Below are 27961 nucleotides of genomic sequence, written 5' to 3'. Positions count from 1 at the left end.
GATGACTAGAGAGATGGGCCAGCAGATAAAGGTGCTTGCCACTAACTTTGATGACCTGAGTTCAATCCTTGGGACCCACATATTGGAAGGAGAGAACCAACTCCCTCAAGCTGTCCTCTGACCTTCACACGTACACGGCACATACATGCCCCCCCATACATATACAAATAAACACAAAAACAAGAAGCAAATATGTTTCTAGCACTTTACTCTCCCAATTTATTTGAGCACCACACACACACACACACACACACACACACACACACACACACACACAGAGAGAGAGAGAGAGAGAGAGAGAGAGAGAGAGAGAGAGAGAGAGAGAGAGAGAAACATTTTCAAAGGGAAATCTGGATACAGGAACAACAGAAGATGAGAAATTATGCTGTGTCTAAAAACCAAGGAATGATGGAGGCTACTTTGGTAGAAGCCAGGAGAGAGACGTGAAACAGTTTCCACCCAGAACCTTCAGAAGGAGCAAGGTTTTGTTAATACTTTAACTTTAGACTTCTGGCCCCTGGGCCATTGAACTATGACAGTGAAGTTTTTGTTGGTTTAAACCACCTAGTTTGTAGTTCTATATTATAGGCCCTGAAAGTTAACAGAGCCTTCTTCCAGTGATGACAAACCACAGTGCTGTAAGATAAAAACGAACAACAGTTTAATCTCTAGGATCCCAGACAACAGAGGTGTGGGATCCATTCCCATAGCAATGAGCTGTGTTCCCTACTATGGCCAGAAAGATGTTTGTTCACATACAACAAACCCGCTTTGTAACACACAGTATGTACTTATGCACACGTGCCCTCTATACACACCACTCCATTTCCATGTTTGCAGTAAAAGTTTCAATACAATCTTTTTTTCTGCAGTCTGCAGTGGAGCAGGTGCTGTGCTTGTTAGCTCTGAAGTCTGTTCACATTTCAGGACCACATATTTGTCCTAGGGATACAGATGACTGCTGAGACTCTCTCAGGGAGTGCTTCTTATGAAAAGGTCTGGAAGGTGGACAATTCCTGCAGCCCTGTATTTCAGAGGCTGTCCTGAAGAGTCTGTGAGCCAGGCTTTCTCCTGGGGATTCAGCAGCTGGGACAGGAGTGGAGATAGGTGCCGCTTCTGGAGGAGGACCTCATGCAGAACAGTGTGGACTTCACCAGAAGTTCTTTTATGTCAAACGTTTGTCAGGATCCAGCTTTATAAATAGAGCTAAACCAACAAAACAATAGATGATTGTGAGTCAGCTGCTTTCCATTTGATGAGACCCAGCAGGAAGACACCAGAAAGGGTTTCGTGTATCTCTCTCCTTTTACTCTCATTTCTCAGAAAACTTAAGAACCACCTTTTGGCTGGGGTGGTTGGTGGTGGTGCAAACATCTAATACCAGCACATGGAAGGCAGAGGCAGGTGGATCTCTCTGAGTTCAAGGCCAGCCTGGTCTATGGAGTGAGTTCCATGCCAACTAGACCCTGTCTCAAAAATAAATCCATCAACTTTTGATTGTCAAAGTCATTACCTTCCCTCACCTCTTCCAAGTCCTCTACTACTTCACGATTCATAAATACTTCTATCAAGAGGAAGTCTGGAAAATGAGAAGTAAGTTTACAACTCAGTCAACTGATATGGAAGGTTTAGTGAGCGTGCTAATAAGCTTTAACTGTCAACCTGACAGTCTTGGTACCTGAGAAGGGTGTCTCAATTGAGGGATTGCTCATATCAGATTGGTCTGTGGAAGCAGGTAGTTCTGGGCTGTCTAAGGCTATGCATGAACCTGCTTACTGAAGCAGTGTCCCTCCATGGTTTCTGTCCTGAGTTCTTGCCCTGACTTCCCTCATTGGTGGACTGTGAACTGAAGTGTAAGCTGAAATAAACCTTTTCTTTCTCTACACTGCATTTGGTCGAAGCATTTTACCACAGCAACAGAAGCAATCTAGACTAGAAAGACTTGGAATGGAGCTGTAAACTGACTGGATTCAGACCACTAATGCTACCTTCCTGCTCCCTTACCATTGTTCTTATGAAAAGCTTTCGCTTAGGGGAAAAGTGGATTTTTTTCCCTCCGAGACAGGGTTTCTCTGTGTAGTTTTGGTGCCTGTCCTGGATCTTGCTCTGTAGACCAGGCTGGCCTCGAACTCACAGAGATCTGCTAGGCTCTGCCTCTTGAGTGCTGGGAATAAAGGCGTGTGCCACCACTGCCCAGTGAAAGTGGATTTCTTAAACAGGGTTTGAAAAGGGGAAAAAAAAATACTAATGTGACTACATTGGCATTAAAAAGAGATGCTTTAAAGCAAATAAAACCACACTTTCCACACTGAAAGATGTATGTAGTTTCTACCTAGCCAACACAGGCTTAACCTAAACTAACCAAGGAATTCCTACAAATTTGTAAAAACAAGAAAAAAGGAAAGACAAACCAATGGGAATTTCACAGAATGGGAAACAAATATGATCAGTGAACATATGAAGAACTCTATAGGTTACCTGGGAAATGTAAATCTAAATGACATTAAGATCCCATTTTAGTCAGGCATGGTGATGCAGACCTTGATCCTAGCATTTGGGAGGCAGAAGCAGGTGGAGCTCTGTGAGTTTGAGGTCAGCCTGGTCTACATAATGAGATCTTGCCTCAAAAAGAAAAAAAAAATTCCATTTAAAAACCTTTTATTAGTGAAAAATTGAGAAATCTGACTGTCAACTGCTAGAGAAGACAGGGGTCAAAAGAGTGTCATACATTTGGGGGCAGCTTTTGAGGACAAGGTGGGCTCCTGTGCACAGCTGAGCACTGACATACCCGACAACCAGAAACTCTGCTGCTAAGCAGATGCCAAGCTCCTGCCTTGTGGAGGACACAGACAAGAACACACACAGCAGGAGCAGGAGCAGAGCCCATTACCAGACAAGCAATGTCAACGCAGTTTGTGGCTCATGGAGTATTACTCAGAAGCAGAAATAAAGAACAACACAGCCCAGACCGTGGATGAATCTCAGCAACATACAATTCAGTGAAAATCAAACCCAGAAAAAGTCACCCGTCACAATCTCTTTTCTACAAAGTTAAAAATGAACAACTAAAGAATACTTCCCTTAGATGTATGCTATTCTTTTCTTTTTTGAGGGAGAGTCTTATGCTCATGCTGGCCTCAAACTCACAATCCTGCTTCAGACTTCCTAATGCAGGGATTATGGGTATGAACCATTTTACTCAACTATTTATTTATTTATTTATTTTGAGACAGGGTTTCTCTGTGTAGCCCTTGCTGTCTTGACCAGGCTGGCCTCAAACTCACAGAGATCTGCCTGTCTCTGCCTTCTGATTGCTGGGGCTAAAGGTGTGCGCCCCCTTAAGGAAATTTAAAAATAAAAGCTAGAAGCTACAAAATAATGCAGGCTATTAAATCCAAGATCAGAGTTATCATTAAGCAGGAAGAAAAGATGAGGACAGCAGCTATGTAGAGATAAAATATGATAAGAGTCTGGTTCCTGTTTGGTGGTAGGCCCTAGGGTATTATTTATTATTAAGTTTAGTAGATGAATAAATAAAAGATGAACAGTTATATACCACTGAGGATCATCATAACTCAAGAATGCACTAAATAAAAAATGAAAATGTAACTGGTGCTGTGTAAGCTATGTGTGCATCTGAAGCTGAGGCTCCAGGCCCTGGTTTGCAAAGTCCCTGTTGGATGCAGTGCTCAAAGCACAAACAGGAGACATTTCTAGGTGAGATTTCTGGCAAGCTGCCTATAGAGATCTCAGCAGGAAGGAACTTGCATCTCTAAGTCAGCAGAAATAAGTTGTGGTTTCTTTTTACATCCTAACTAAGTTTTTGTGTTTATACCAAGTGTTGAATTCGTTTTTTTTTTCTTTTTTTGGTTAAATTGGGCTTCTTTTAAATTTTGGGACCCATAAAATTCAATTCCATTCCTGGTAATCATTTCCTGTGCCTTTATTCTCAGGCCACACAAAGCATCAACAGTGAACTGCCCATCCAGTCCCCTTTCCAGAACAGTCACCATGCACCTTTCAAGAGCTGGTCCATGCACATGCAAATAATCTGCAGACATTTGCCTTTCCTCCCACTGCATATTTTTTTACTCTGAAACAATTTCAAGCTTCTAGAAAAACTGTGAGATTGGCACAAAGGTATCTCTCTCTCTAAACTATTAGAGAATAATGCAAAGTATGCATAATGTGATTTTTCAAAAGGTATTATACTATTTGAAAGAACAACAGATTGGGAAAACATACATGTCCAGTGAGTGTCTCCCGTGCAACCACAGGATTTAACTGTTACTTTTCCCATCCATACCTACAACTGCATGTCAGAGTGAGCTGGCTCCCATCACTGCTGCCATGCTCCAGGGACACCTTCCTTGGGCTCTGGCATCCTGTGGTGGTGGGCTACTCCCTTGTGCATATACTCTCCTTATCCTGTCCAGACTCTGACACTGTTGCTGCTCTTCCTCTCTTCCTGGCGTGTGTGTGTGTGTGTGTGTGTGTGTGTGTGTGTGTGTGTGTGTGTGTCTGTCTCCATATCCCTGGGCTTACCACATCAAGTCTACATAATAGCTCTTAGAATAAATACAGGGAGGGAGGAGAGGAAGGAGGCAAGGGCAAGGGAAGGGGAGGGAAGAAATGGAAGGGCTTCTGCCCTGGCCCCTGTGGTCCTCACCCAGTGTATGTGAATGAGCTTGCTTCACATCAGATGTCCCTCACTTTTGCCTATGGTACTAACCAACCTGTATACAGTATTTTGATGGCATACATTCGGGAAGAACTATAGTTCTTTAGCCAGTCTCCCACTGAAGTGAGTCAATGCTTTGTTCCTCCTTTTGCAGTTGAAGTGAGGATGCACCGATACTTTAACCATAGCACCCCCTATGTTACCTATGAGATACAATTATGAATTAGATCAAATGTTATCTCACCTCCAACTGGAATGGATATTGGCAAACAGTTCCTTCACTAGCAGTATGTAAGAATGTCCTTAGCCATGGGGCTGGGGACATAGCTCAGTGACAGGGTGCTTGCCTAGTATGTACAAAGCCTTGGGGTTTGATTCAGCACTGACACCTCTAACCCCCAATCCTCCCCAATGCCCCCCCCCCCCAAAAAAAAAACCAACAACCAATACCCAATGAACCTAAGTCAGATGTGGCAGGATGATTCAAGCCTGTCATTAGAGTACTCAGGATGTAGAGGCAGGAGGATCAGCTCAGGGTCATCCTTTGCTGCCCAGTAATTTCAAGGCCATCCCAGGCTACAAGAAAGCTTGTCTCAAACAAACACTCAAACCAAACCCAACTCCAAACCCTAACCCAGGCCAACCTTCCGTAGTCAGTGCAGCTTCTCACCTGTTGCTGATGTGTACAAAGTCTTCTCATCAATACTCTGGATGTCACAGGAAATAAAAAGTTTCCTTCCTTCAGTCTTACTAAGTCGGCTGTTTACCACCACAACAGAACAGAGGGGGACAGGTCTGCAGAGGGAGAAGAAAGGCCGTCAGGTGCACGGCAGGGCGGGTACATACCTATGCTAGTGAGTGCCGACCACTTAGCCGGAACGTTCCTTAAGGGCTCGGACTCCAACAGTGTCTCCTCTCCCTCCGGCTTCCTTCCCTCCACTCCTGCCTGCTGGGCCTTCTTGGGCATATGGTCCCAGACTGCCCCTCTGGGCTTCAGTTCAAAGATCACTAGGGATTCCAGCTCTGTTTTGGCAGACTTTCCCATTTGGAGATCCAGAGCCTAGTCTGATGCTAGTAGCAGAAAGAAGTGAAAACAGGGCCATGGAATAGTCCTTGTCAGTATCTCTGCTATTTTCAAAATTTCTTGGGCCAGTTAGAGGGCTCAGTAGGTAAAGACTCTTGCAGCCAAGCCTGATGGCCTGAGTTCAATCCCTGGGACCTGCATGGTGGAGGGAGACCCTACAAGTTGGCCTCTGACCTCCACATGCATGCTATGGTACACTTGTACCCCACTCTAGACATAATAAATACATACATATAATTAACAATTTTCTTATTTACTTCTTTTTAGAGTACTTATCTGACAACAGCCTTATTATTCTAAGCCAGTGTTATGATGCTATAAAGGTCCTAGAGCTGAGCTGTCCAATGTGGTAGTTACATGTGCCTACCGATCACTCGAAATGTGATATAATGAGAAACTAGTATAAATGAGAAACTGAATCTTACAAGTTATTTCATTTTACTTAACTTATACTTAGATTTAAATAGCTACATGTGACTAGTGGCTAGTCATTTGGGGAATCCTGGAGGTAGAGTACCACAATGAAAAAGAACTTTCTTTGAAGGTCAGAGTTCTGCTGGTTGATGCAAAAGGTAGAACTGGAAATGTCCTCTGTTCCTACAGCACCACCATGTGGATGAAGGGACTCTAAGACACAAGGAAGTTGTCACTGTGATTGCCCGCTGGCCCAGTCTTCCCTCCCATTACCTTTTAACATTCCATTCCATTAGCTTTTCCTGACTCTGTTGATAGAGACATCAGGCTTAGCTCTTCTATTGGTGTCTATCCAAATTTGCCAAGGTCCTGGGTATATCTGGTGTTCTTACCTGTTCAGCATCTCTTTTTCTTTTTTAAAAATTTCTTTTTAAGATCTTAAAATTATGTTTGCTTATCTGTGTGATAGTATGTGCAGGTGAGTGCAATTCCCCAGAGAGGCCAGAAGAGGACACTAGATCCCCTGGATCTGGAGCTACAGATAGTAACTACCTAATGTGAGTGCTGGGAACTGAACTCGGATCCTCTGCAAGAGCAATAAGTGCTCTTAACCTCTGACCCATCTACCCAGCCCGCCCCCCCCCCCACACTTCTTTGTTTATATACTTATTTTGTATGTGTTAAATGTGTAAAGGCAGACATGTATGTTTCACTGGGAATGCTTGCAAGGGAGGTCAGAGGACAACTTTGGGAGTTGTCTCCTGCCTTGCTAAGGTAGGAGCTACTCCTCCCATGCCCAGACTCATTCTTTATTTTGAAGCTGTTTTCTCTGTACCTACTATTACTTTTTTTAAGGTACAAATTGATTTTTGCTGATCTGTTTTCTTCTGGTTGGCTTTTGTCTCACGCATTTTCCTTTCTTTAAAACTTTTCTGTATCAGGCTAGGTACAGTGGTGCAAACTTTGATCCCAGCACTTAGAAGGCAGAGGCTGGAGGATCTTTGTGAGTTCAAGGCCAGCCTGGTCTATATATGGTATCCCAGACCAGCCAGGGCTATATAGAGAGACCTTGTTTTAAAAGCAAAAACAAACAAACAAAAAACTTAAAACCCCTTTTTTTTCTGTATCATTTTTAAACGTCTCACATATTTTTCAGCTTTTTACATTAGACTCAGGTTTATGAATTGTCTTGGACTGATGGTCTGGTCAGTCAGTATACTGACTTTTCACTGCACTATCTTACTTTGCTTCCTATTTGATTCCCATTTCTGAACTCCCCTCCCCCCCTTGTTTTAAAAATTGACTTTTCTCTTTGTCCTTTTCTAATGCTTTCTCTATTAACGATCACTCATTTTAATCTCCTCCCTACTGAAAAACACAAGGGATTCTGTTCACCTTCTCCCCAGCTCTGTCATTGTTTCAGCTTCTTGCTGTTCTCCAGGATGCAGACATCAGCCTTGCTGCTGGGACCCATGCTCTGCACATGCACCATTTATCTGCTCACTGCCTTCTGCCTTCGCTGTCACTCTGCCTCTGGTCCCTGTCACTGTGTTCCTTCCTTCTGTGGCAGCCTTTGATATGTTCCATGGGCACTGTCCTATTTTTCCATAACCTTTCTCAATTTTTGGTTCAATGAAAACTTGACTTTGCCCCCTGAACTTCAGCATGCTGGGAGCATGGTTCTAGACGGGCCTAGTACAAAGCTGAGTCTCTTCTGCTGGCTGCTGTGGGGAGGTTTATTGCTAGGATAATGGCGCCCTCTTGCTTCCGAAACAGCTTTCTTAGGGATGTTCTTTCGTCTCGGATGCTTTTAAGAGCTCTATAACTTCTCTAGGATAGCTGTACAGACTTACTGTTATTTATCCTGATGGACAGTTACTGTATTTTCTGTGGATTTGTGTTGTTCTTTCATTCTAGACCAGAATATACTGACCCAGCATTTTTTTAAGCCAATCTTTTCCCACTGCTCCGGGGTTCTTATTAGAACTTTGATCCCTTTTTGATCTTTTTTGTTCCCTTTATATCTCAACTCCTTTCCTCTCTATATTCAAAGCATCTTTTTCTCTCTTCCTTCTTAAAGTGATTCCAAGCCACTATTCAACATATTAAAATGTCATCTCTGACTACATCAGTAGGCCTAACAGGCTTCTAGAAATAGTGTTCTCATCTCTTATTGGGTGAACCATCTGAGGGTCAGAGAGTAGCCAATGCTATACCAAACTGAATCCACGTCAGTCTGACTGGAACTCTGCTTCTCTTTTGCCATTTGAGCTTGGTCTATCTGCCACTGGTTTGGCTGCCACGGGCATGTTAATAAAATCACAGGATATACTTGAATAACTCATTGAAATAATGGAGTCGGGGAGTAATGTTGACCACCACCATGGAGCATACAGGCCTGTTGATTGGAATCTGGAATAAATCTTAACCAAGGAGCAACTATCTTGTAGTGAGAAGTGATTATAAAAACCACTCGATTATAAAGGATGTAAGTTAATTTTCATTGAAAACACAGGGCAGGATTTAATTGTACATTTTAGAGGAGCAAGCTTCCTGAGTGTGAAACCAACTGCTATACACTGGTCTGAACTTCTGAAAGGTAGAGAAGGAACAAAATGTCAACCATTAGGGTGACAAAAGCCATATAGCTAGGGGTGCCTCCACCCATTCTTGTTATTTAAAGAGGAGGAGCAAAGCTCTGCTTTAAATGACACTAGTGGACTAGCATTAAAGAGGGATTTCCCAAGCACGAGGGATTCGCTTTCAGGAATCTTCATGTGGCAATGATATACAGGCATGCCACAAGGTGAGGCAGTTACAACAGGAAAATGAAAAGAAAGCTGGGGCCATGGTTTTGAGTCTTCCTTCCTTCCTTTTGTTTTGTTTTGTTTTGTTTTTTGTTTTTTTTTCTTTTTTGAGACAGAGTTTCTCTGTGTAGCCCTGGCTATCCTGGAACTCACTCTGTAGACCAGGCTGGCCTTGAACTTAGAGATCTGTGCCTCCCGAGTGCTGGGATTAAAGCTGTGCATCACCATCACCTGGCTTGAATTACTAAACAGATTCAAAGAAAAGGTCTTGAACTTCATGGGCATTGTGTCTATACGGCGATTTCTTTAGCTCTACATTTCTGGTCACTTTCAGCTGCACTTAAATAACCTCTTCGTGTTTTTTAAATAATTATACCTTTACTTAAGAATTCTATTAAATTCCACAGTAAATATAATTATAATCTTTATTTTCTCTTTTCTGTGATTTTTTTCTTTCATTTTCTTTAAGCATCTTATACAGTAGTATGTATTTGATTATCCCATAAAGATATCTAAAGTCGTTGAGGATCTTTTAAAATTTATTTTGTTATTTATTGTTTTTGCTGATACTTTTTAAAGCTTTCTAAAAATTTACGTTTACCTTGGATTTCTGTGTATATGTCTACATAAGTGTACGCTATGTATGTAAAGGTGCCTATGGAGGCCAAAGGAGGATGTCGGAGCCCCTGGTGGTTGTGAGCTACCCAGCATGGGTGTAACTGCTGAGCTGTCTCTCAAGCCTGATACTCACACTTATGTATGTATGTATGTATGCATTTGATGCAGAATATGCTCATGTTGAAGGAAGAATGTCCTTGGTATCTCTTTTTTGCTCCATAAAGTCAGGAAGTCCAATGGAGAGCTCCTGGCCTGCTATGTCATGAGGTGGCTGTGGGCTCAGACATGGCCTCTTTCAGCTCCACCAGTTCTGAGCTGTTTTGTCCATCTCAATGGACTTAGAGACAAGGGTATAGTTCAAATAGATTGGCTGGCTGGAAATTGAGATGGCTAAAGTGAGGTTTTGCTTTTTACAAGTAAAAAGGCTGCAACCCTCATAAAATTCCAGTGGCATTTTTTTTTGTTGTTGTTTTGTTTTATAGAATTAAAAAGGCAATTCTGTGACTTGTGTGGGAACAAAACCAATCCCATTAGAGCAATCTTGAGAAAGAAGAAAGCTGGAGTACAGTATTTCTTGATCTCAGAATACATTACAAGACTAGAGTAATAAAACACAGTATTGGCATAAAGACAAGATTTATACATCAATGGAACAGAACAAAGGGTTCAGAAGCAAACCCATTCCTATACAGTCTACTGTTCCTGTGTGGTGTACATATTTGAGTGTGAGTGACTGCATGAAGAAAACGGAGTGTCTGGTGTCTTTCTCAGCCACCCTCTATTTCATGTTTGAGCCAGAGTCTTACTGAACCTAGAGTTCACTGTCTTGCTGGACTGTCTGGTCAGCAAGCCCCAGGAATCTTCCTACCTTCTCCTCCCCCACTGTAACTGCAGTCATGTGATACTATGCCTGAGTTTAAAATAGTGGGTGCTGGGGTTCTGAGCTCAGACCCTCACGCATGCACAGCGATAACTTTACCAACTGAGTAATCTCCCCAATCTCACGGTCAGCTGACCCTTGACAAGGGTGTCAAGAATACACAATGGACAAAATATAGTCTCTTTAGCAAAAGAAAAAATTGGATATTTACATGCAAAAGAACGGATGTAGACCCACATTTGTGGGAGTCTGAGGGGTTTAGGACACCCCCTCCTGACTGTTTTTAGATGATAAATTTCAATCTTGTATATAATTTGAAGTTACCATTATTGGCCACTAGAGAGGGAGAAGTTAAAACAGCAAATCTCTGTTTCTTTTTTCTTTCTTTCTTTTTTTTTTTCTTTTCGAGACTGGGTTTCTCTGTGTAGTTTTGGTGCTTGTCCTGGATCTCACTCTGTAGACCAGGCTGGCCTTGAACTCACAGAGATCTGCCTGGCTCTGCCTCCTGAGAGCTGGTATTAAAGGCGTGCGCCACCGCCCAGCACAAGTATCTGTCTTTGTTTTGGGAAGGTAAGGGACAGAGGGAACTACAAAGAAGACAAGTATCTCTGTCTCTTTCTAACTGGACCTCTGGGTAAACAGTCCGGGTTCGGCAAACTGCAGCCCACTGGCTACTGCTTTTTACAAATGAAGTCTTATTGGATCACAGCTGTCATTATTCACCACCTATAGCTGCTTCTGTGCTTTCATGGATGGGTTGGAAAGCTGTGTCACAGACCACAAATACAAAATATTAACAGAAAATGTCTGCTGACCTCTGAAACAAACTTTTCTATAGGATAACCTTAGTCCAAAACACCTAAGTATTATCCACAGACAAGAAACTATAATCTGTGAAGCATGGCTTCCAAAAGCTAGTGTTCAAGTAATAAGGCTTTTGTGAAATGTAGAGAGATGTTTAGTAACTTACATATTGTATGTCTGTGGTAGTAACCCCAAACCTCCCTTGGAGACTTCCTATTTTGAAGCCTTTGTCCTAACACTCTGTTTCTGTCCTACAGCTCATTCTTGACTCCTTGCTAGGAGCTATTCTGTTGTTTGGTGTAGGACTGTAGCTGGATGGTGAAGACCATGCTGGATGAACTTTGCTTTTGATGCATATCAAACTCACCTTATTTCCACTCTATTTCTCTGTGTTATGAGAAATACGTTATGAGAAGTTACGAGAAATCTTTTTCTTTTTTTAACATGTAGGGAATATTTGGGCTCCATCTTATTGAATATTTTTTTATAACTTAAAAAAAGTGTTTCCGCAGGCCCATGAGTTGCCCAGCTAGTCAGGCACTTGCTGCTGAGCCTGATGGCTTGTGTTTACTCTGTGGGGTCTACACGTCAGAAGGAAGACAGCTGACTCCTACAGGTTGTCCTCCGACTCTCTATACAACATGGCATGTACCTTCTCTCACATATACACAAGTCAATAAGATAAATAAATATAGATTATTTCCCTAGATGATGCTTTACTCAAACAGAGAGCCAGTGCAGTCCCATCCTATAACTGGCACAGATTCCAGCTTCCTTGCTGAGGGAAGGGATGATTGTGAAGCATGAATTTCTCTCCCCTAATTTCTTTGTGCAGTCTGGCTGACGCTGCTCTTTACAGAACTTTGAGAGCTCAGGCTTGGTGGCTCCTTCACTGCCATGCTTCTCCATCTCCCTTGCTAGTCCTTTGATGGTAACGGACCTTGACTCAGGATCTGCTGCTGGATAATCTGACTTCAGGACATAAGGAGAATTATCACAGACTTACTTTTTATAGTCGATGTTGAGGTTGGCAGTCATGGCAACTCCCTCGGCAAGTGCACACATGCCAGTAGTAATATCAATGACGGTTGCAATGGCACCTCCGTGAACAAATCTAGTCACAGCGGCAGCAGAAGAGAACATTTCAGAAGTTCAGGAAATAGCCTCTCAGGATATCAATTATTCAAGTGTCTTATAACATCTACCTCATGTTCAGTGTATTTGATGTTAAATAATAGCCATATCCTTAACTTTGTTCATAGCAGAAAGGATACTTGTAATAAAACTGGAGCTCAGTAGAAAATCGTATTACAGCATGAAAAAGCTAAAACTTAATTAAGAAATATTATGCTTGTATATATACATATTCCTTGTTTAAAAGTTTACAAAGTGGGGCTGGAGCCATGGCTTAGCAGTTAAGAGCACCCAAATTCAGTTCCCAGTACCCATGTTGAGTGGCTCACAACCACCTGCAATTCCAGCTCCAGGTGGATCTGACACCTCCAGATTCCTTGGGCACCTGTGCACGCGCGCGCGCGCGCACACACACACACACACACACACACACACACACACACACACAGAGTTTAAAGTAACAACAAAAGGAATCTTTAAAGTTTAGTAAGTGAAGATAAATAAAAGGAAGAAACCTGAAGGATCTTAGTCATGGCCAAACCACTGTAAATGTGTTCATTATACCCTGTTGCTCTACGTCCTATAATAATATATTATATATATCATTTAATATTATGTTAAAAATTTAAAATTTAACCAATATAGATAATATTCAATAGTGTGTTATAAACATCTTTTTATGTCAATGAATATGTATCTGTATTGCCGTTTAATGTTGTCTCTGTAGTCCCTGGGTATGTGAGGATAACATTCTCCCAGCTGCATGCTGCTAGGACAGTACTTACCCAGGTACCCCTTGCAGGTGAAGACCTCCTTGAAACAAGCAAACCACCCTCTTCTCCCCTTTATTATAGAACATCACATACTCAAAGCCCAGGCCTTCCTCTAAGCTTCTGCTGAACTGTTGCGCCTTTGAAATTTGTTCTTCTTTCGTAATAGACCTGGGGTCTGTGAAGAAATAGGGGTGTGGAGACAGGGGGGTAAAAAACAGATACAAGAAAAATGTCACGGCAGAACTAATCCCCGTACCCTGATAAAATCATATGTGGATGGATAACTGATCAAAATGCCAAAGACAGGAATGGAAAGGTCCCCAGAAACAGTACAGCGACTAAGGATGCAGTTTAATTAGCAGAGCGCTTGTCCAGCGGGCACAAAGGCCTGGCTTCCCAAGCCCCAGCACCACATAAGACAGGTGTGGTAGCGCATGACTGTAATGTTGGCACTTGGGAGGTAGCAGCAGAAAGATTAGAAGTTCAAGGGTACTCGGTGAGTTTGAGACCAGTCTGGATTTCATGAAACCCTGTTTCAAAACAAACTAAAACAAAACAACAACAACAAAAACCTGAACAGAATATAACAGAACATAAACTCTCTAGAACAGCAAACACATGCATGTAAACATACATGGACACACAGGAATTAGTGAATACAGCATATAAATGCTGGGAAACTGAGTGAAAAAAAGTGAGGTGCAGACAGAAATTCTCCTGGGCATAAGTCTGGTTTAAATGGACTTTAACGAAAATGAGTAATGTAAGGAAATAGTTTTCCTGGCAGATGTGGTTACCCCGTGATCCTGAATTAGAAACAGCCAGTTCATGCCAATAAATCACCACCTTTGAGTCAGAACCATTGTGGCTCCTGAAATCAACTTAAGAGTTCAACATTTCTGGTTAAGATTTTCAAATTGTGAGGCATCTCACAAAAAAGAGAAAAATAAGCAAAACAAATTTGTAACAGAATTTGAGCTTCTACCCCCATTTGACAAGATTCCCAGGGTTTCATATTTGGGTTAAAGCCCAAGACTGGATAGGGCGGAAGGCTGTAAAGGAACAACAGGAGATTGGCATTCTTGGTGGGGGGAGGGCTTTGACGGTGAGAGGGCCAACTCTGTACTATAAAATGGGCAATGGCCACCCAGAATGGCATGTAGGTCGGTAATAATGTCCATGCATAGATCATCCCAGCAAAGCTGAGCAGGCAGGAGCCAGGTTGTATCAGGTTAAGGGCATTCAATGAACCATGTAATGTTAGAATAATTTTAATAAAAACAACAACACTATTTTTATAGTGCTAGGGATTAGACCCAGGGCTCTGTGCACACTAGTCAAGTCCTCTAAAAAAGTTAGTCCTGTGAACTGGGTGGGGATTGGTTTCAGTTAGAACAGGGTCTCACTGTGGAGTCCAGGATGGCCTCAAATGCTCATCCTCCTGAGTCACCTGAGTATTGAAACCATAGACATCCTCTACCATACCCAGCATTAAAATTTACTTTTAAGTAATTTAATAGTTAAAATTTAATAATGTGACTTGCCTAAAAGTTATTTTTCTCCTTTATTGATAAGATAGGATAATTCTTGGCTTTAAACTGAAGAATCTAAACAGAAACCTGAAAATGACCAACTATGGGTGGTTAAAGTAATTTGACTTCTGTCTCATTTAGTCCTTCAGCCATGAACACTGAGACAGGCAAAGGTAAGGCACTTTGCCAAGCTCACAGTTTTCTATGCTGTGTAGAACTGGAATTTCAACCTAAACATGGATGAAGCTAAGTGTGGTAGTTAGTACTTTTGTCAATTTGACACAAGCTAAAGTCATCCAGGAAGAGGGAACCTTAACTGAGGGTCAGCTCCACCATACTGCCAACAGTCAAGCTTGAAGGACATCTTCCTGATAAGTGATTGGTTTTGGGAGAGCCCAGCCCACTGTGGGCGGTGGCACTCCTAGGTCCTGGGTGATAACACAAAACAGGCTGAACAAGCCATCCAGAGTAAGTCAGAAAGCAGCCTTCCTCTGTGGCTTCTGCTGCAGTTCCTGCTTCCCTTCATGACTGGTTTGTAAGCGGTAAACATAAGATGACCCCTTTCTTCCTCAAGTAGCTTTAAGTCACGGTGTTTACAGCAACAGAAAGCAGGCCAGGACACTAAGTTCCAATGATAAAATTGAGAAATGATCCGCTTTTGAATGGCTCCTAAGGCCACGAGATTGAATGGGACTACAGTGATAAAGAGTGTTATGGACTGAGAAATGGGCACACCCTATGGGAGTCTGATGGCGGTGTGTTGGAGTGTTCCTGAGAGACTAGGATGACTAATGCGGTTATGGCAGGTCTGTCTGCTGCTGAGAAAGATGTGGCAGGGAGCAACGTCACGGGCAGGCCAAGGGAAGTGGAGAGGGTGCACAAAGACCCTCATTCGTGGTCAGTTCATTCATGCAGCATAGAAGCAGATCAAGCTCAGGTGTAGAGAGGAGAGGACAAGAGGTGGCGAGAGCTTGGAAAGGCTCTTCTGCTGGCTTTTACCAGTGAAACACGGAGCAAGATCTACTGAGAGTAAGACTAGGAAGGAATTAGAGGTGTGAGTAGAAAGAAAGGCAGGAAGCAGGCATCCAGAAGAGCAGGAGAGTCAACAGACTAGGAAAGCAGGAGACAGGCTGTCAAGAAACATTAAGGGCTAATTAGAAGTCATCAAATATCATATAAAACTCCCAAAGAATTAACTAAAATAGTTATTTAATACAAAGTGTGTTAAAAATAAAACAAACAAACAAACAAACAAACCAAACCCCAGAATGATGGGAAGTGTAATTTGTGAGCGTTGGGCGTGGGGTCGGGTGTCTTTGGGCTTAAAGTCTGAGAGACTAGAGGGTGTGCTGGCTAGTTTATTCAACTTGACACAAGCTACTATGTCAACTGGTCATAAGCTAGAGTCATCAGAGAGGAGGGGGCCTCCATTGTGGAAACACCTCTGTAAGATCTGGCTGTGAGGCATTTTCTTAATTAGTGACTGATGGGGAAGGCCCAGCCCATCATAGATGATGCCACCCCTGGGCTGGTGTTCTATAGGAAAAGAGGCTGGCAAGCCATGGGGAGCAAGCCAGTAGGCAGCACCCCTCCATGGCCTCAGCTCCCGCCTCCAAGTTCCAGGCTCACTTGAGTTCCTGTTCTGACTTCCTTCAGTGGTGGACTACAATGTGGAAGTGTCAGCCAGATAAAGCCTTTCCTCCCCAACTTGGTTTTGGTCATGGTGTTTCATCACAGCAATAGTAACCCTCACTATGACAGAGGGTAATTCAAGTGTTCTGATCTTCTCAAAGAGAAGGAGCCAGATTTTGAGATAAAGAGAACAGAGATTGTTGACATCAGCTTCAAGATGCCAGGTTGGGACTATCTTATTTTTGATAATATGTTTTATGTTCTCCCACAATCCACAAAGTTTAGTGAGATTTCTGGCCTATAAAACTAGGGATGGCCGGGCGGTGGTGACGCACGCCTTTAATCCCAGCACCCGGGAGGCAGAGGCAGGTGGATCTCTGTGAGTTCGAGGCCAGCCTGGTCTACAGAGTGAGTTCCAGGAAAGGCACCAAAACTACACAGAGAAACCCTGTCTCGGAAAACAAACAAAAACTAGGGACGACAGAACTCCCGGGACTGTTTTTCCTCTTTCCCCTCCCCCTAACTTCCTTCCCATTTCCCTTCTTTCCTTTCTCTCCCCTTCAATCCCTCCTTGCTTCCCATCCCCTCCTTTTTTCCTTCCTCACCACCCTGAAAAGGGGTCTCACTATGTAGCCTGAGATGGTCATGAACTTGCTATGTGACCCCAGCTGGCTTTGAGCCCATGCTCTCCCTGCCTCAGCCTACTGAGAGGAATTCTAGACATGAAGGAATGACCACGTCTGGCTCTTCCTTCGCTTTAAGTAATAATTAGTGCTTCAGTTTGTTACACTGTACATTGATGTCCAAATATTATTTACGGGAAAGTTCTTACCAACAAAACGGGTTTGAAATTCTTTAAAGGTTTGAATAGGATTTTGTCTGTATGAAGGCAAACGTTTCCAGGAACCATCTTCACATTTCTTCATGAACTGGTCAAAGAGGAGTCTTAGGTCCTTGCTCCAGCTGGGGTTTGGGAGACCATAGTCCTTGTGAATGACTTTCTCAGAAGAAAATAACCTCTACAAGACAGAGACAAGAAAAAATGAACAGGACGTTTATACTATTTCCTATTTTCTACAACTTCCCAAGGCTACCATGGTGTTTTTCCTCACTGCTAGAAGATGATCACTTCAACATGGCCGGGAATGTCTGAGCTCGTTTGCCCTACACCCCTTCATGGAAATGAGAGAATGACAAAGGTGGAGTAGTGGTTCGCAAAACTTCTCCCAGCTAATTACTGGCAGAGACAGCACTAAGCCCAGGTGAGCCAGTCACCAGAGACAGAGAAATGGACGGGTGAGATACACACGATGTGGTAGTTTGAATGCAATTGGCCTCCATAACCTCATAGGGAGTGGCACTAATAGGAGGTGTGGCTTTGTTGGAATGGGTGTGGCCTTGTTGGAGGAAGTGTGTCACTGTGGGGGCAGGCTTTCAGGTTTCCTACGCTCAAGATACCACCTAGTGTCTCAGACCATTTCCTGTTGCCTGCAAGATGTAGGACTCGCAGCAACTTTGCCAGCACCATGTCTGCCTGTACATCTCCATGTTCCACACCATGATGAAAATGAACTGAACCTTTGAACAGTAAGTGAGCCACCCCAATGAAATGTTTTTCTTTATAAGAGTCACTGTGGTCATGGTGTCTCTTCACAGCAATAGAGACCCTAATTGTGACACACGGGAAGTTGGAACACAAGGGAATGGCAGTATTTGGTGCAGTATTTGGCTCTTTGACATGAATGTTGATAAGTAGAAACTGGAAAGAGTAGTGTATGTAAAAACAAAAATGAAAAACAAGTAGCAACAACAAAACAAAGTCAATGTGTGCAAACGTAAGGAGGCACATAACAGTTTTGAAGGGTTTTATTATACTCTATGCAATAGGAACTATTATCACCATTTTACAGATGAGGAAATTAAGGTCTGAAAGAAGCTAGGCAATGTCACAGTGTAAGAGAAGGAGCAGAGGGTTACAGAGGTATAGGCAAAGCCTCAATGTTAAGCTAACTGGCTTGAATTATTCTGCAGCACTCTCAGATTATTTAAGCAGGGAGTGACATGCTCAGATTTGGCCATAATAGGAAAGAGAATGGTAATGTCCATGATTGTAAAGGGTTTGGGGTATTAGGGTAACTCAGTGAGAATTATGAGATCATAAAGCAGAACTCAGAGACTACTTCCATAAAGCAAATGAAGGAATAGGATAAACACTACAGCCAATCAATCCCTGGTGTACAAATGGCACCACGGAGTATATGACAGTTAGTTACCAGAAAGAATACAAGGGGGGCAGGGAGAGGCTAAGAGAAGAGAGGCTGGTATCATGGTAACCATGACTTCCACTCATGATGCTTCTCTGGAACACTGAGCATTGCCACTATTCCAGTCAACAACCGAAATGTTGCGGGACTAGGAAGACAGAGTGTGATCTATGAAGGGGCATAAACAGATGCTCACAGACAGCAGACAGCAAAGGACAGTAGAAATCCCAGGCAGTTTAGGTTATAAAAGGGATAAACTATGTGGCCTTCTTCTAGTCACCATTATCAATCCATTCTGATTAATGTATGTATCACTTGGACTGCACCCCTGACAGCAAAATACCACGTGGTGTTCACTGATGGAAGAATCAGCTTCTGCTGGTGCCTGGGTTGGCCAATCCTGGTTCAATAGGAAGACCAGAGGGAACCTGTCTCTAGCACTATATGAAATTAAAAACTGGATTGGTGAGCTGACTCAGTGGGCAAAGGCACTTGCACCAAGCCTGATGACCTAAACTGGATCCCTGGCACCTATACAGTGGGAGGAGAGAACTAACAAAAGTGTCCACCAAGTTGCCCCCCAACTTGCACTCACAAACAAACAAACAAACAAATAAATGTAAACAAAGCAAAACAAAACAATCACCACAACAAAAACCATTCCATGGAGACAAATGGGAAGTCATGACTTTATGGTACTAGAGAAATGAGGAAACAAACAGAAATCACATTTGCCTGTAGCTCAGGATGAATAACTTCATTTCTCTATGCCTCTTTGATTGGCTCATCCCTTCAGAACCCAGTTTAGACAATCTGGGAAAGACAGAAAAACTCTACCCATTATTTCTCCCTTTAAATAAAATATCAATGTATTTCCTCCAAGTTCTTTGATTCACGTACTGCATCCTGATTTACACTGCTAAGGTAATTCATTTTACATATTTCTGGCAAGCAAAACCTTGCATAGTTCCAAAATTTTAAACTTCATTCAGCAGGTTTTTTTTCTCTTTTTATACTGCTCATTCCCATTGAAGTTGCCATCTATTTTTTAATTTTTCATTGAAAAAAGTTTTAAAGGGGTGGAATGACTGTAAAAGCTGGAGGATCAAGGACTTTGCCGTGAGGTTGTGTTTCCTAGTAGATATCAGTAAAGTCTCACCGCATGACTGCCCAAATGTGAGCTGAACAAGGATGACAGCCACAGGCATGCTAAACCACACAGTGGACAGCCCAAGAGGCTTCAACCCTACACAAAGAACTACAGGCAATGAGTAAAGCTGGCAATGGGAGGGAGAGGTGGTTCTTCCCAGGGAGGAGCACACCAGTGGTAGTTCAGTCCCAAACGACTATGTATGCTTTCAGTGCTGGAAACATACATACAAGCACCATTATATGGACTCAACAGTTATATCTGGGATTATGTATGTGTATGTAAATACATATAAGCATGCAACAGCAACCGATGATAAAAGAGGTTTTGAATTTAAAGAAGAGCAGGGAGGGGTATATGAGAGGACTTAGAGGGTAAAAGGGAAGGGAGAAATGTTGTAATGAAAATACAATCTCAAAAAAACGAACAAAGGTCTTACCTTATTTTGTTTTTGAAACAGATTGTTTAGCCCAAGCTGGTCTAAAGTTTGTGATCTTCCTGCCTCCCAAATGTGGGATTACAGGCACATACAATCTTGCCTAGCACAAAAATCTTATTATTTCTTTATTTATGAGACCAGGTCTCACAATGAAGCCCCAGATGGCCTGGAATTCATTATGTAGACCCTGCTGGCCTTGAACTTGCAGAGATCTGCCTGCCTCTGACTCCCTAGAGCTGCCGGCTCTTTGCAGCCATCAGCTCTCTTCTTCCATCATAGCAGTCCTAGGGATCACATTCATGTCTTGAGGATTGATAGCAGGTACCTTTACCCAGCTTGCATTTTGCAAGCACAGCACCCCCTCCCTGTCTCTGCTCTCTTTCTTATTTATTTTGGGATAGGGTCTCACTATATGTAACCTTGCCTGACCAGGCTGGTCTTGAACTCAGAGATCCACCTACCTCTGTCTCCCAAGTGTTGGCATTAAAGGTGTGTGCCATCACTTCTGGCACATTTTCACCTCTTTAAACATTTAACATTTCTTGGTGCTATAACTTTCAAATGTCTTTCTTTTAGTCCTTTATAAACTATAGAATAGGGGCTTAGGGAGATGGCTTGGAGATGGCTCAGTGGGTAAGAGAGGTTTGTCTGTAAGCATTAGGACCTCAGTTTAAATCCCTAGCACCCATAGAAGCTGGCCATGGCTGAATGTGTCTGTGACCCAGGACTGAGCATGTGGAGATAGGTAGATCCCCAGAGCTTGTTAGCCAGCCAGCCTAGTCAAAATATCCAGTTTCTAGCTCAATCAAAGACACTGTCTTAAGGCAAAAAAAAAAAAAAAAAAAAAAAAAAAAAGATGCAGAGTAATAAAGGAGGGCATCTGCTAGCCTGCCCTAGCCTCTATGCATGTGATGAATGCACCACACACAGACACACAAGTATATAATAGGGCTTGGGGATACAGCTCAGTGGTAGGACACCAATGTGACCCCGTTAAAGAAAGAACACACCTCTATATAATAAATTGCTGTAAACTACAGCCGCTCACCTGTGCGGTAGTGTTTTCACCGTGCCTGTATTTTGCTATTGGTTACTCAGCCCGTGCCTGTATTTTGCTATTGGTTACTCAGCCCGTGCCTGTATTTTGCTATTGGTTACTCAGCCTGTCTATCCCCTTCCCCTTACCAGTCTCTAGCAACCAGTGCTGTCTGCTTCTATGAACTGAGCTTTTTTAGTTTTCATGGATGGGAGAGCTCTTGGTATTGCTCTTTGGTGCCCCCCGCAAGCTCTTCAAATAAAATTTTCCTTAACATACTCGTAATCTGGGAAATAAATTTTGTCTGTGCTGCCATTTAAAATTATTCACCTTTTTGTTTTTTGGTTTTTTGAGACAGGGTTTCTCTGTGTAGCTTTGAGGTCTGTCCTGGAACTCACTCTGTAGACCAGGCTGTCCTTGAACTCACAGAGATCTGCCTGCCTCTGCCTCCTGAGTGCTGGGATTAAAGGCGTGCGCCACCATCTTTCTCATGTTCTTAGTCTTAGTATCACCAAATGTGTGTGTATGTACGGTGTATGTGCACATGTGTGCTTGGGTGTGCTTGGCATACATGTGGAGGATGTCCTACATCCTGCTCTCTTTCATGGAAACTGGAACTAGGCTGGTGGCCAGAATGCTCCGGGTATCCACCTGTCTCTACCTGCCACAGTGTTACCCACTCAAATGCTATGCTCAGCTTGTTACATGGGTGTAGGGATCCAAACTCAAGTCCTCATGCTCATGTGGCAAGCATTTTTAGCTGCTGAGCCATTTCTCCAGTTACCACCATTAAAAAAATTATATAATTCTTATTTGTATGTAAGTGTCTGTGTGAGTGTAGGCAATGTATGTGTGGATGCCAAAAGACCGTGTTAGATCACCTGGAGTTAAGAGTTGCAGGCGGTTGTAAGCCATCCCATGAGGTGCTGGGAACAGAACTTGGGTCCTCTGGAAGAGCAGTATTGTTGTTTGAATGAGAATGGACCTTACAGGCTCATATATTTTAATGTTTGGTTCCGAGTTGGTGGAGCTATCTGGGAAAGAATAGGTGTGGCCTTACTGGAGGAGGTGAGTCACTGAGGGAGTGTTGCATGAATCTTAAAAGGTCTTATTAACAAAAAAAAAACCTGGAGCCAAGTATTGGGGTGAATGCTGGAAGATCAGAGAAGCAGAACAAGCCACAGCCACCTCACCTTGCCAGTTCTCCAGCTGATCCTGTTTCCTCAGACTGGAAGCCTCTGAGTCCTCGTCCTGAATGAATCTCTGCTGAACTGCTTCTCAAAAGCCTGAATGCTTAACCAGCCTAGTTCTTGGTTTTCACCCTTATATACCTTTCTTCTTTCTGCCCTCACTTCCTGTGATTAAAGGCTCACTTCCTGGGATTAAAGACGTGTGTCACCATGCCTGGCTCTTTCCAATGTGGCCTTGAACTCACAGAGATCCAGATGGATTTCTACCTCTGGAATGCTAGAATTAAAGATGTGAGTGCCACCATTTTCTAACCTCTGTATCTAGTGGCTGTTCTGTTCTCTGACCCCAGATAAGTTTATTAGGATACACAATATTTTGGGGAACACAATACCACCACAGAGGGAGGGCTTTGAGACTTTTAAAGCTCATGCCATTCCCAGGCAACTCTCTTTTCTAATTTACCTTTTTTTTTTTTTTTTTTTTGAGGCAGTATCTTATGGAGTTCCACCTACTTCTTTCTGAGTGCTGGAATTAAAGGCCTGTTCTACCATGCCCAGTTTGATTTTAACCTTTAAATAAAATCTAATAAATTTTCTTGAGTTCTATTAGGTGCTCTGTTTTTATACCAGGGACAGGAAAGACAAAAAGACAAGACCTAGTGTTAACAGCCTCAGATATGGGAAGTATTACTACACATAGATAGATACAAGTGCTTTCAGGGAACACTTAAAACAAACCAACCCCACATATCATCAACAAAGGGGTTTCTTGCAGCTAAAGTTCATGAAAGTGTGTGGGAGACCCACTCCCACTTGTACTCCAGAGGAGGGAGAAGTGAGAATATTGAGATAGAAGGACAGAGGGGAGAGAGACAGACAGAAACACAAGTATTTCCTCAGATTGGAAGCTTCTGAGTCCTCTCCAGAATGAATCTCAGCTGAACTGCTGCTAAAAGCCTAAAAGCTTAACCAGCCTAGTTCCTGGTTTTCACCCTTGTATACCTTTCTGCTTTCTGCCATCACTTCCTGGGATTAAAGCCGTGGGTCACCATGCCTGGCTGTTTCCAGTGTGTCCTTGAACTCACAGAGATCCGGATGGATCTCTGCATTCCCAAGTGATAGGATTAAAGGTGTGAGTCCCACCATTTCCTGGCCTCTATGTCTGTCTAGTGGCCTTTCTGTTCTCTGACCCCAGATAAATTTATTAGGGTGCATGATATATTGGGGAACACAATTCCACCACACACAGGATACTGGGGAGGGCCTGGATCCTTATCCACTGGCCTCTTCAGTCTCTTCTAAAGGGCTTTTTAAAGGAATGCCAAGGGGCAGGGCAAAACACTTCTCCTTTGCTAGATCAAAAAGCACACCGCACAGCCAAGTCCAGGCCCTTCAAAATGCCTGGTAACCATGCATATAGTCAAGCAATCCTCTAATGCAGCTCTGCTGGGTAAAGCAAGCTCAGATCTCACAAAAGTGAGAACTAGGTTACGCTAAGCGAAGACACAGGATAAAATGACTACATGACACACTGGATAACTGCTAGGATCTCAACCTTCATGGTCAGGAAGTGCAGAGAAGAGAGGTACAGCAAGATATGGCTGACAGGACAGAAGATGGATCACACCACAGGTCTTAAATGTAACCTCCAAGGTCAATCAATGGCTTTAAAAATTAGCATGAAAGGTGATGTTAGGTAGCACAAGGACAAAGACAAATGTATGTGTAAATATTATAAATAACACAGTATATAATTACAGTAATAATAAAATCCATATATATCACAAGGACACCAGTAGCACATCACGCTTATGTCACAAATGTTTTTACTTAGGATGAAGCTACTTAAAGAGGCCATCATGGGGCTGGAGAGATGCTCAGTGGTTAAAAGCACTGGCTGCTCTTCCAAAGGACCCAGGTTCAATTCCCAGCACCCACATGGCCTCAGTACCAGGGATCCAACACCCTCTTCTGGCCTCTGTAGGCATTGCCACACATGAGACATACATGAGGTAACACACAGAAATTTAAAAGCGATTTTTCTTCTTTTTTTAAATAAAAGGCAATCATGTAAAAAATCATGAAGGTGATACTTGAGTTTTGAAATGCCTTTTTCCATAATGAGCCTTTATCAACGTAACAACATTGTTTTTTTTAGAAAGTTTTATTAAGTGAAAAGGAGGAATTAAAATGGTAAGAAAGGGAAAGTGGCCAAAGACTTGTTATAAAGGTCTAGGTAGGTTATGGTCAAAGACTTGTTATAAAGGTCTCGGTGGGTTATGGTCAAAGACTTGTTATGAAGGTCTAGGTAGGTTATGGCCAAAGACTTGTTATAAAGGTCTAGGTAGGTTATGGTCCAAGACTTGTTATAAAGGTCTAGGTAGGTTATGGTCAAAGACTTGTTATGAAGGTCTAGGTAGGTTATGGTCAAAGACTTGTTATAAAGGTCTAGGTAGGTTATGGTCCAAGACTTGTTATAAAGGTCTAGGTAGGTTATGGTCAAAGACTTGTTATGAAGGTCTAGGTAGGTTATGGTCAAAGACTTGTTATGAAGGTCTAGGTAGGTTATGGTCAAAGACTTGTTATAAAGGTCTAGGTAGGTTATGGTCAAAGACTTGTTATAAAGGTCTAGGTAGGTTATGGTCAAAGACTTGTTATAAAGGTCTAGGTAGGTTATGGTCCAAGACTTGTTATAAAGGTCTAGGTAGGTTATGGTCAAAGACTTGTTATGAAGGTCTAGGTAGGTTATGGTCAAAGACTTGTTATGAAGGTCTAGGTAGGTTATGGTCAAAGACTTGTTATAAAGGTCTAGGTAGGTTATGGTCAAAGACTTGTTATAAAGGTCTAGGTAGGTTATGGTCAAAGACTTGTTATAAAGGTCTAGGTAGGTTATGGTCCAAGACTTGTTATAAAGGTCTAGGTAGGTTATGGTCAAAGACTTGTTATGAAGGTCTAGGTAGGTTATGGTCAAAGACTTGTTATGAAGGTCTAGGTAGGTTATGGTCAAAGACTTGTTATAAAGGTCTAGGTAGGTTATGGTCCAAGACTTGTTATAAAGGTCTAGGTAGGTTATGGTCCAAAGGTGAACTAGGTACAGAGGAATAAGAAAAGGTTCAAATTGATGAAGACCAAGATTGCCCATGTAGTCAGTATTTGTTGAGTACTGACTACTCATGGTGGCGCACGCCTTTAATCCCAGCACTCCGGAGGCAGAGCCAGGCAGATCTCTGTGAGTTCGAGGCCAGCCTGGGTTACAGAGTGAGTTCCAGGAAAAGAAACAACAACAATAATAAAAAAACTGCACAGAGAAACTCTGTCTCAAAAAACAACAAAAAAAAAGATTTCCCGGAAGTAGTCTAATAACATCACACCCTTTCCTGTGATCTGATTGTTTATTAATAATAAAAAAGAGGAGACTATAAGGCCCTGAGTCACTGAAGGTGTCAGGCCCCTCCCCCAGGGCCTCTAACTGCCAGGCTCCATCCACAGTGAACTCTAACTGCCCTAACTGCGGGACCCTGCCCCCACCCTGCAGAGCAAAAAGCCCAGTCTCTTGACATGAAATCCCACCTATCTCCACCCTGTAAAGCTCCACCCTGGAAAGTTCCACCTCCTTCCCAAGAAGCTCTCTAAAAGCCCTCTATCCTGTTCAGTTTGCTGCTGTTTCCTGTTGGAGCAGAGGCAGACACCCTCCTGGTTTTTTCCCCTCCCAATAAATCTCTTGGGTGAGGTTTGTTGTGCAGTGTGACTTTGTGGTATTCCTTGGCTTCTGGCTGCCAGGAGACCTTTCCATCCAAGCTGTAATGCTTACACAAATGACATTCAGCACTAGAACCCAGGGAGATGGGGAGTTACTAATTTCAGGGAAGATTCCTGGCTGTGGATTTGATGGTATGGTTAGGAGGAAAGGACTTTTTTTTTTTTTTATGTGAAAGTGTGGATCAGAGAGAATGAGAGTGGAACTACCAGTTTCAAGGTATGTTGAGTTATCTTAGATGAACAGTGTAGTAGGAAACAAACAACTCAGGGTTGGGGATTTTGCTCAGTGGTAGAGCGCTTGCCTAGCAAGCACAAGGCCCTAGGTTCGGTCCTCAGCTCTGATAAAAGAAAAAAAGAAACAACTCAATTTTCAGTTCAAAGAGGTGAGAACTAAGAGCTACTTGCAGTGAACACATTTGTAAATTCATAGCACAGTCATGAATGAAGGGAGGGCCCTAGGGATAATCATTACCCTCTGTTTTCAGTAGAGGAAAGGTCACGCTTGATCTTTAGTTATACATTCATGAAAGTTGGACTTGTAAGGAAAGTTATGACTTTTTATGCCTCCTTAAAGACATAAAGCCCGTAAATACTAATGCTTAATTGTTTTCAGCAGACTGCCAGGCACCAACATGTCATTAAAGAAACTAATTCATATTTGTGTAAGGTTAGCATAGTGCATTTTCTTTTCTAGTGGGCATGACAGTACCTGGTTAATACTATACATTCACTATTCTTTCAAAATTGTGTGTGCGTGTCCATCACTGAGCTATACCTCAAGCCCTCACTGTCTAGCTTTAGAGAGATGCCACAGTCACCTAATAACCAAAGTTCTCTTTTGGTTCTTGCTCAACACAGAGCTGTTCTCTGTCGTTCCTTGGTCTTTTATTATAACACAAAGGATACAGGCATTTGAATTTGGCAAACTGGCCCCATTCTCCCAAACAAGACCAGAAACTCCTTTGGAACGTTTTTTTCTTTTTACTTATCTGTTTTAATATGTCTTACCGTCAATGGCCAGGTATGCCTGGAATAGTGTTGGGGCTCAACAAGTACTGACTACATCAATGACACAAAGCAGGGATATAAATAGGGGCAGGGAATTAAGACTTACATTCCAGCTACGCTAAACGATCTCACTTAATCTTGTAACATCCTCTAAGATGATGAAAATGGGCTAGAGAGGGAATAACTGATTCTGACAGAAGCCTCTTCCCAAATTGGTTATAACGACTCAGAGACCATCAGGATTAGATCCTGATGCTCCTATCCAGGGTTCTGTAATGGCTGGTTCTTTCATGGTGTGTCTGGGTGACCTGGCTAACCTTTCTTACCATATCAGTAGTAGTGGCGGTCCTATCCCCGCTGACCTATTTCAACCTTGAGTTACGTTCCCTTCCGGTTCCTCCCGACTCGAATCTCAGGGCTGAAGAGCCCCAGCGCCCCGTTACAGCCAAGCGCTGGTGTTAGCTCAGCCTGACTGTCAGCCTGCTCGCAGCGCCGGCTGCGGCGTCCCGGGACTCACCCACACTGCTCCCCGCGGCTTCGCAGGCGGGGCCCCTAGAGTGCGCAGGCGCGCAGCGCAGCTTCTCAGCATCGCTCAGGCCAGGGCAGGACGCAGCCGTCTCCTCTCACCCAGAATGAGCCGCATTACTACACGAGCCCACACCCGGCCCAGGGCTATTACGGTGGAGGCGGGTGGAGGGCGGAGCCACGCGCCGCCCGGAATGCCAACGCCTCCCCGAACCCGGGCGGACAGACTCC

General features: G+C 43.0%; 1 protein-coding gene across 3 annotated transcripts; it reads right to left on the bottom strand.

Annotated features, from left to right (window-relative positions):
* Positions 1-639: 639 nt before the first annotated feature.
* Positions 640-27961, bottom strand: Them4 (thioesterase superfamily member 4). Of its 3 annotated transcripts, none has more exons than XM_036189275.1 (6): positions 27723-27961; positions 17192-17378; positions 13289-13370; positions 12295-12402; positions 5352-5476; positions 640-1206 (listed from the first exon to the last, which is right to left on the bottom strand). In XM_036189275.1, exons 1-6 carry the CDS (start codon positions 27792-27794, stop codon positions 1166-1168), a joined length of 615 nt encoding a protein of 204 aa, XP_036045168.1. In that variant the 5' UTR covers positions 27795-27961; the 3' UTR covers positions 640-1165. The 3 variants fall into 3 exon arrangements, with proteins under 3 accessions (XP_036045168.1, XP_036045166.1, XP_036045167.1); XM_036189273.1 differs by having other exon boundaries at positions 13208-13370; positions 27723-27959; XM_036189274.1 differs by lacking the exon at positions 27723-27961 and adding an exon at positions 27532-27688 and having other exon boundaries at positions 13208-13370.

The sequence above is a fragment of the Onychomys torridus genome, chromosome 6 (assembly GCF_903995425.1).
Source record: "Onychomys torridus chromosome 6, mOncTor1.1, whole genome shotgun sequence".
Lineage (NCBI taxonomy): Eukaryota > Metazoa > Chordata > Mammalia > Rodentia > Cricetidae > Onychomys > Onychomys torridus.
The sequence above is the reverse complement of the archived record's forward strand: the minus strand, read 5'-3'. Positions and strand labels throughout refer to the sequence as shown.

What these genes read in the sequence shown, in the direction of transcription:
- Them4 (XM_036189273.1), bottom strand. Translation starts at nt 27,794, where the DNA reads ATGCTGAGAAGCTGCGCTGCGCGCCTGCGCACTCTAGGGGCCCCGCCT. An exon ending in AGCCGCGGGGAGCAGTGTGG is followed by an intron (nt 17,379 to 27,722) that starts GTGAGTCCCGGG and finishes TCTGTCTTGTAG; the next exon opens with AGGTTATTTTCTTCTGAGAA. An exon ending in ATTTCAAACCCGTTTTGTTG is followed by an intron (nt 13,371 to 17,191) that starts GTAAGAACTTTC and finishes ATTTCTTCACAG; the next exon opens with ACCCCAGGTCTATTACGAAA.